Source organism: Cibotium barometz, chromosome 65, assembly GCF_041138505.1.
Source record: "Cibotium barometz isolate CiBa-2024 chromosome 65, ASM4113850v1, whole genome shotgun sequence".
NCBI lineage: Eukaryota > Viridiplantae > Streptophyta > Polypodiopsida > Cyatheales > Cibotiaceae > Cibotium > Cibotium barometz.
The window spans coordinates 477,273-486,358 of record NC_141110.1 but is presented as its reverse complement, the minus strand read 5'-3'; the positions used below and the strand labels follow the sequence as shown (position 1 = coordinate 486,358).

At 40.7% G+C, this 9,086-nt stretch overlaps 1 protein-coding gene across 1 annotated transcript; it reads right to left on the bottom strand.

Moving 5' to 3' along the window:
• Positions 1–1,741: 1,741 nt before the first annotated feature.
• LOC147602820 (uncharacterized) lies at positions 1,742–4,638 on the bottom strand. The gene is made up of 9 exons (XM_086797193.1): positions 4,089–4,638; positions 3,873–4,001; positions 3,702–3,788; positions 3,449–3,571; positions 3,287–3,349; positions 3,035–3,186; positions 2,813–2,941; positions 2,695–2,734; positions 1,742–1,846 (listed from the first exon to the last, which is right to left on the bottom strand). The coding sequence occupies exons 1-9, from the start codon at positions 4,575–4,577 to the stop codon at positions 1,742–1,744; spliced, it is 1,317 nt and encodes a 438-aa protein (XP_086653319.1). The 5' UTR covers positions 4,578–4,638.
• Between the last annotated feature and the right edge of the window lie 4,448 nt (positions 4,639–9,086).

Sequence of the window (9,086 nt, the reverse complement as noted above, 5' to 3'; positions counted from 1 at the left end):
CTGAAAGACATGCTCCCGTCGGTGTTGAAGGCATCCTCATAAACAAGTATGTGCTATTATGCGATGGATTACAAAGCTTGCAATGTAAGATCATGTCTTGTTTGTATGGTGATTGTAAGGATGAGGAGAGACACTTTTCTTTGACTCTTCCAAGTGGACAAGTCCTCGAAAAGATATACGCATCGCGCGTTAGACTTGTGTTGTTGTACACTTGATATATGAGGATGGTGGCAAGTACTGTGTTATTTTTCAGTATTTGTGTGGCATTAGATGTATGTATGATCTCTCTCATTGGTAAGCCTTTCCACAAAAACTAGGACTGTGCAGTAAACTAGGTCTATGCAAAAACTAGGACAAGCCGAAGTACAAATGTTGTGAAATGGTGGCAAGTACTGTGTTATTTTTCAGTATTTGTGTGGCATTGGATGTATGTATGATCTCTCTCATTGGTAAGCCTTTCCACAAAAACTAGGACTGTGCAGTAAACTAGGTCTATGCAAAAACTAGGACAAGCCAAAGTACAAATGTTGTGAAATGGTGGCAAGTACTGTGTTATTTTTCAGTATTTGTGTGGCATTGGATGTATGTATGATCTCTCTCATTGGTAAGCCTTTCCACAAAAACTAGGACTGTGCAGTAAACTAGGTCTATGCAAAAACTAGGACAAGCCGAAGTACAAATGTTGTGAAATGGTGGCAAGTACTGTGTTATTTTTCAGTATTTGTGTGGCATTGGATGTATGTATGATCTCTCTCATTGGTAAGCCTTTCCACAAAAACTAGGACTGTGCAGTAAACTAGGTCTATGCAAAAACTAGGACAAACCGAAGTACAAATGTTGTGAAATGGTGGCAAGTACTGTGTTATTTTTTTGTATTTGTGTGGCATTGGATCTATGTATGATCTCTCTCATTGTTGAGTGTTTATGATCTCTCCTTGGTAAGCATTTAAATGATCTCTCTCATTGTTTATATGGTGATTGTAAGGACTTTGTAGTAAATTAGGACTGTGTAGTAAACTAAGACTATGCAAAAACTAGGACTGTGCAATAAACTAGGACTGTGCAGTAAACTAGGACTGTGCAGTAAACTAGGTCTATGCAAAAACTAAGACAAGCCAAAGTACAAATGTTGTGAAATGGTGGCAAGTACTGTGTTATTTTTTTGTATTTGTGTGGCATTGGATTTATGTATGATCTCTCTCATTGTTGAGTGTTTATGATCTCTCCTTGGTAAGCATTTGGATGATCTCTCTCATTGTTTATATGGTGATTGTAAGGACTTTGTAGTAAATTAGGACTGTGTAGTAAACTAAGACTATGCAAAAACTAGGACTGTGCAATAAACTAGGACTGTGCAGTAAACTAGGACTTTGCCTTCGAATTTGCCAATGGATGATATTGAAGACTCATAAAGCCAATAAGGTTTGCAAGTAGCCTCACATCGATACAAAGCGCAGTTTTGCATAAAGTAAAAATCAACCCTAAAACCAAAAATAAGTACTGCATTGACACATGTATTGTACTCATCCAATACAAAATCTTTACAACCAAAACATTTAGCATTCCATGGAAGTGTAGCCTTTCAAATCATGCACAACTTATCTCGAAATGTAATTTTGTACGAACTATAAAATCCCAAAGTAAGACTTATCTTCACTATCGTGGAGACATACAATGTCATATATCATGAAATGGCATAAGCCATCCATTGACAAAAAACTAACATAGCAAACTAAGAAGGTCACGATGCTAAGGGCAGATGCTCATCCAATACATGGCTAAGCCAAGAACTGAACTCATCCTTCAACTTCATGACATATCCATGGTCGAACCACTTCTTTGATAGCTACACAAGGAAAAAAGCAATGTTAGAGTTTATAACACCAAATTCACATTTAGCTCATACATAGCAAGAGATTTCATAAGGAAGCTTTTTAATAAGCATGTGGATACCCAATGCTTTGGAGGTGTATCTATAAGGCTCCCATCGATTAGTTTCTTGATAAATGCCATTACATAAAATCCGCAATCAATTGCGTTTGGTTGTTTTGGCACCTACAATGTTTACATACGTATGTCTCATTTGATCGAATCCAAAAAATGCCATATATCATGCTATATATATCATGTCTCAATATTGAAAGCCAAAATTAATTTTCACATACCTCTATACACTTCAACTCAAACCCAGTGGATGGGCATGCAAGAGACTCTTGTAATGGTCCATGTGTGCAACTTGAAGAAATTGACTCAAGAACTCTACAAATATATACATGTAAAATGTTAGCTAGCATTTACCCAAGCATTATGGATTCATGAACTTCAAAGTAAAGCTCTTGTCTTACCGTTGCACAATGGAAACATACTCGCCCGAATTCCCTACATGCAGTGAGTCTAGGTGAAGGAGAATATTTTTTCTCGATGACAAGCCTCTCACCTTCATGCTGTGGGAATTATAGACCACAAAAAGAGTCCAGTGGTGCCTAAGAAACATGAAGTTGTAAGTGCTTTGTCTACTCATGACAAAACCAAGAACACATGCATCAATATGAGTAAAGTATTGACCTTACCTATGTACTAGAGGTAGAAACAAGAACACATGCTTGCTCAGATCAATATGTCTAAAGAAATTTTGCAAGGAAGTATTCCTCGTTGGACGCCGTGAAGCCACATAGTCATACCACAAAATGTAACCTTCTCCAGAGCATCTACAGGTAGGGTTTTTTCCATCCACCTACAAAATGAACATGCTTCACGCATCTTTGAGCTGCAAATCCAAAAGCTATATTTCAGAATTGAAAAATTTACCGACATGGCAAATAGGTTAAGCACACGAGTAGACGCTTCCACATGCATGATTGACTTGGCTAATTGCACATCCACCTCGGCAATGAATCCCCAACGTGTAGAGTGTAAGTGAATAGTCACTCCGTGTTGAAGTCTACATAACCAAAAAATCAATCCTTGCGTAACTTAAACCATGCATATGATAAGATAATTCAATATTCAAGCCATAGAGTTATATAAAGTATACCTTTCATAGACCGCACTTAGATCTTTTACCTTGCCCAAGACATTGTGCGTCTTAATCTCACTAGTGGATATTGTTATTATTACATTTGAAGGCTTACTCTCACTCGGAGAGCTAATATCAAAATAAGTTGCATTTACATTGCAAGCCATCCCCTTCAAGTTCAAACAAACAAGAGTTGACATAAGGAGCCATGGTATTTGAAATAAATCCTACTCTTAAATTGTGTACGAAGAGACATCTTCCACCCCTTACCTTCTTCCGTTTCTTACTTTTTTTAGAGAGTCCTACATGAGCCTCCTTGTTGACAATTTTCTCCTAAAGTGAGGAAACAAGAAATAAAGCATATTTATGTATATTAGTGTAAGGAAAACAACCTCAAAGTAGTACAAAGGTTGAAGAGTAGTATTTTCATACCGTTGTAAGGGAGGCTTTTCCCTCGAATTCCACATTTCTCATCGACACTTCGTCATCGATTTTTTTGTTTCCATGTGAGGAGCCTTCACTATCATGGATTTGAACATTTTTCTTTGATCGAGTCTTATGAATTGGAAGATTACGAAGTTTCATGGTAAATACAATTTAAGGTTAGTACCATGTTTTTAAAGAAGCCCTCTACTTAACTAGTACATCAGAAGTCCTCAGACCAACTAGTACATCCATCTCTTACCTTCAAAGGAGAAAAAACAACACACTTTTGTCTCTTCTTCACTTGAGATGGAGCCACATGCTCATGGTTCGCCTCATCAATGTTTTCCTTCAAGAGAGTGGCATGTTATGAAAGTAAAGATAACAAACAATAAACAAGTTAAAAAAAATCAAAAAATCATATCTTGCATACCAAAGGAGGAGACTCTTTTTGATTTTCATCCTTGCCGCTTGTCAATATGTCCTCATCGAGGTTTTCCATCCGTTGAGAACCCACTTCACCATCATCATTGTCAGAATCAACACTTTCTTTTTGGCGTCGCTACAAGATGCAAAATGAGAGCTTAATAATATTCATGGTATATATATATTTCACAATTAAGGTTAATAGGACAAGAGAAAATCTCACATGTCTGGAATATCCCTCTTTAATGTGCCGTTCAATCCCTTGAATGCGTTTCTCCTTGTTCTCCATGTATTGTTCCATGCCCTTGGCAACAAATCCCTCGATGAATGCTTCCTTTTGCATGTTATAGGCTCTCTTAGACAAGTTGGTAGGAGCTTTCTTTTCCCAAGCATCTTCAGCCAAAAGTCTTTGTTTCTTTTCATTGTTTTTCATGTTGATTTGAAATTTACGTTTTGCATCTAGAAACCTTGTCTGTGATTGCTTTGCAGCACTCTTTGAAGCTCCTTGCATTCCACCACCCAAGGGACGTCCTGTCTTTTGAAGTGGGATATCCACCTCTAAGCCATGGTCGACTTTCAAGTGGCGAATCATATGAATTCTCTTGATATAGTTTGTGTTCCATCTAGGACACGTATCTGAGACTCGACATTGCCGAGCAAGTTTCCCAGAAGGAAGAATTATCTCCTCATAAGGAGGGTTTGCAAGTGGCATCTAATAGCAATGAGTACAAAACTCACCATCAATATAAAGAGGTGACATACACAAATTGGTACCACATACTTTTAGCAAAAAGAAAGACTACAAGAAGTAGTGCACAAGGGTTAAACTAGGTTGAAGCTTTAAGTGTGTCATGTATGCATGGTTACATATTACTAAAACACATGCATGACAAGAAGACATTAATCATGGCAATAAGTGAACCCAAGCATGGCTATAAGCATGCATGCAATAAGCACCATCGTTAAAAGAAGGCTGATTTTCAAACTGGGTCTGTCTGTATAGTAAACTAGGGATAAAGTAGAATTGTGTACTAAACTACGCAAACGCTGACAGTGTGTAATCTATTTTGAAAAAAAACGTCAAGCTACTTGAACGTTCCAAAGAAATTAAAAAAAAACGTCAAGGAGGAATGCAAGAAGAAGGCATCGTGTGATATAGTCTGATTGACGACTGAGGGAGGGAGGACGTGCACGTCAGTCGTTGTATCACCGCCGGCACTTGGACTTCTGGTATGGCGGACGTTACAGCCGACTTGCAGGTACGGCGGACGTGCAGGTCGTCGAGCGCGCAATTCCTTGTGGACTGGGGCGGCTGCAGGATAGCGACAGGTCGCTAGGTCTTAGCGGTGTTATTCGACGGCCACGAATCGCGGGATCATCTCAGACGTACGATCCATTTTCTCCCAGTTCGCGCTGCGCTCCTCCTAGTTTAGTTTTTGATCGCATGTGATCCGACGGCCGAGAATCGCGTGCTCGTCTCAGCCATGCGATTGCTCGTCCTAGTTTAGTTTTTGATCGCATGTGATCGGACGGTCAAGAATCGCGCGCTCATCTCAGCCCCGTCGATCCCACCTGAGGCGCCTATTAAAAGCACCGTGCGATATAGCGACGAGGCCCCACCCCGCCTTGGGTGTATGGGCACCGAGTGGAGGGGAACCCTACCCACCCTGCTAAGGGCTTAGGGCGCCGGCTCCAATACTGGGGCAGTACAGAGCCCCCAGGGCACCAGAGCTGCACTCATACTGTCATACCAACAATTTCCTCTTTGGCCCCCAGCAATGGATCAGAACAGAGAGGTGCTAATGTGGCAAGAGAGGATGCTTGAAGATTTCATGGACACAAAGAAGCAACTGGAGGACTCGAGAGCAAGAATAGAGGAACTGAACCTTCTCCTGCTCCAGAAACAAATAGAAGATCTCTCCAACTAGGCGCTTCCAAAGGTTTTCTCTACTCCATATTCAGGTAATCCACCTTCCAATACCCCCGAGGTCTGCTTGCCCCCAGACATGGTGCAAGCATTAGAAGTGGATTACTCAACGAGGTGCCTTGTAGGTCTTTTGTTTGGTCCTCGTCTCCCTATTGAATTTTTAAGGGGCTAGGTAAGGGATAACTTGGTCAGTATTGGGGTAGAAGTTGAGGTCATCCAAGCCCTCCCCAACGGGTATTATATTTTCCTCTTTAAGAACTTTGATTTGGCTCTCAAGGTCGTGGGCTCTGGCCAGTGGATGTACATGAACCTCCCTTTTTGTTTTTTTAGATGGTCCAAATTTAACCCTAATAGTAGCATTGGAACGTCGGCTTTTGAGGCTGTGTATGGCTACAAGGTGCATGTACCGATCTTAGCATTCAAGCAAGAGAACGCAAATCCACATGCAACATGCAAGAGAGATAGTGGAAAGAATGCAAACTCTTTTGTTGGCTTGTTTGTGATCTTCGCACCTTTTTTTTTTTTTTTGTAGTTGCTTGTAAGCCCTCCCATATCTCCTATTTGTCAACATTTCTCCCGTTGTGAGCTATCATTTCTATGATGTCAGTGTTGTTGGAAAATCAGCGCAAGTGGCAACACTATTGTCCTCATTGATCCTCCATAACTTATGCTAAATGCACATTGCGATGGAGGTCTTATAGGAAAGCATCATGCCCGGTGTCAAGTTGCGTGGAGGTCGCATAATTGTGTTTAGCAAGACCACTAGGCACACAGTCAACTGTAGCTCTCATGCCAGTGTCTCTCCACCGCAGTAAGATCTTCCATATGCCATGAATGTAGTAAAAAATTACTATTAGACTCGGTCTGCACTCCTTCACTGTCATTGGTATACCTAGAGCACATGTGCTGCCTCTAGGGAATCTCTTTATGAACATTTAGAGTGTCTCTTACTCAAGCATTTGCATGTACTTGAGTTTTGTTCACTATAGGGGTGATGCTTGATTGTGTTGGTTGTCTGACCTCTAATGGTGTGGCAGTAAAATAAGAAAATCCATGGTCTTCAAGCCTATTCCAATCTTCTTTGTAATGTAGCCCAACTCAAATGTGCTTTGTGTAGAGGACAGGCTATCTCTTTTGTCACAAAGGCACTCTTCCTGTGGAGTAGCACCTACTTGAGTTCCGCAAAATAGATGTTCATCTCTCCCTTCTTCTTGTTATTGCACAAGTGCTATGTTATCGGCAGCTTAAGTAGGAACTTTCTTTTTAGCTTGTAACAAACCAATTCATTTGCATCCTACACTTGTAACACTATTGCGAGATCAAACTAGGTAATATTTCCTGAAAACGAGAAACATTTAGCATCTTTCAAAGATTCCATAAAAAAAGGCCAAATTTTCACCTTTTTTTGGAAAGTGGTCTATGCATGCATACAATGCCGCCCAAAAATGACACTATTTAGGACACTACGCATTTTCTACAAAAATTGGAACGAAAAAAAAAGACATGGTTTTGCTTACTTTTTGAGATTAGAACTTAAAATCTAACAATAAGTATTAAAAAATATACCAAAATAGAGACCATTTGTCATTGACATATTCAATCCAGAAAAGTAATTAATACAACTCTAAAAAAGGAGTTGTATTTTAGACATACAACTCATGGTATAGTTATGGCTCCTCATCATCACTGCTACCTATATCATCACCATCACTTGTTGGTGTGCCTTCCCCTGAGGAGGTAGACAAGGCATCCTCTTCATCACTATCCACAAAGATATTTTTTTCTTCTATGTGTACACCTGAAGCTAAGACTCCTTGGGTTCGCTGTCGTGTTGGCACACTCGAGGATGTGCTACCAAGCTCAGAGTTATTGAAGCAAGGGATTGTCTCTTGTAAAATGGAAATGGTTGACTTTCTCAAGTAGCCTGCATTTGTGAGAGTACACTACAAGGGATCGGGCTCATACCTGCACTCCTAGCCACTTAAAATGACTTGTGGAAAAAAAGTAACGGGCCCGTGTATCAGCACGTGTATCACCACGACTAGAGACATGCGTGTAAAAGCGCGTGTATAGAACCAGTTAGACGCGCTGATACGAGGGCGTATACACGCGTTTTGTCAATTTAGTTGTGCTTAGACGCGTTGGTACGAGGGTGTATACACGCGTTTTGTCAGTTTAGCTGCGCTTATACATGCGTATTTCACAGAGTATTCGTGTATATACACGTGACTTTTTGCAGAGTTGACGCGTCTATACACACAAACAGAGAGCAAAAAAAAAAAATCTAGAGAGTGCTATTTGGTACACCTGAATGCTATTCCAGCATTCCAGCACCCAATAACACTCTCTGGATTTTTTTTTTGGGTGCATTGCACCATCCACATGGAAGATTTAAGACAAGAATGACATGAATGCATACATTGTCAATACATGATTCAAAACAGACATGAATGCAATACTATCAATTCACGATTCAATATTACTATCAAAATTTTATGTGTACACATATATACAAGGGAGTCCATATGTCGAAGTAGCCCATGGCCTCAGTTACAAAAATATATATACAACCACATCCTCAATATGGAATGTGATACTATAAGTCTGAGTACTACTCAGACCTAGATGATGATTCGCTGCTCCCTCCATGATCAGATGAGCTCACATCAGTCGAAATGTCTGATGAGTAGTGCTCACATCCACCCTCTACAGTGGCGGCGGGTGGATCATCAGCAGGTGCAGCAGCAGCTTGTGCCTGTTCAAGTAATATATAGTATATAAGTATATATATATGTAATTCAATAAACCAAAATCATTCGTTTAGAGTTTTCAAGTACCTGTCGACCGTATGGTCTCATGGCCATCTCAAACTGCGCGTCCGTAATACGTCCCTCGGCTCTGAAGAGGGCCCACGTGTCACGTATGCTATGCTAGCGAGCATACCCAGTATCGTGGGCTGTGGGCTTCCTCCCCGTGACCCCTCATCGCTGTATCATAATCAACACAATTTGTAAGATTAAAACAATCATAGAATCAATGAATTAAGTAAACAATCAAATAAAGTGACAAGATACTTACGAACTCTGCCTCCCATGACTCGACGCCGCCAGATCCGAAATGCGAAGATCCAATGGTCTCCATCTGGATCCGTCGTGCCTCCACGTGCTGCCTGCTCTTCACGCCACCCTCTGCTCGTTTCTTTGCCTTCTTTCCCTCGCGTTTGTGCGCAATGGCAGGTTTCTCGGCAGGATAGCCACCCGCACAGCAGCTACATTTAGCCCATCTTCGTACGCG

What these genes read in the sequence shown, in the direction of transcription:
- LOC147602820 (XM_086797193.1), bottom strand. Translation starts at nt 4,577, where the DNA reads ATGCCACTTGCAAACCCTCCTTATGAGGAGATAATTCTTCCTTCTGGG. An exon ending in AAAAAGAGTCTCCTCCTTTG is followed by an intron (nt 3,789 to 3,872) that starts GTATGCAAGATA and finishes ACTCTCTTGAAG; the next exon opens with GAAAACATTGATGAGGCGAA. An exon ending in TTGTTTTTTCTCCTTTGAAG is followed by an intron (nt 3,572 to 3,701) that starts GTAAGAGATGGA and finishes CCAATTCATAAG; the next exon opens with ACTCGATCAAAGAAAAATGT.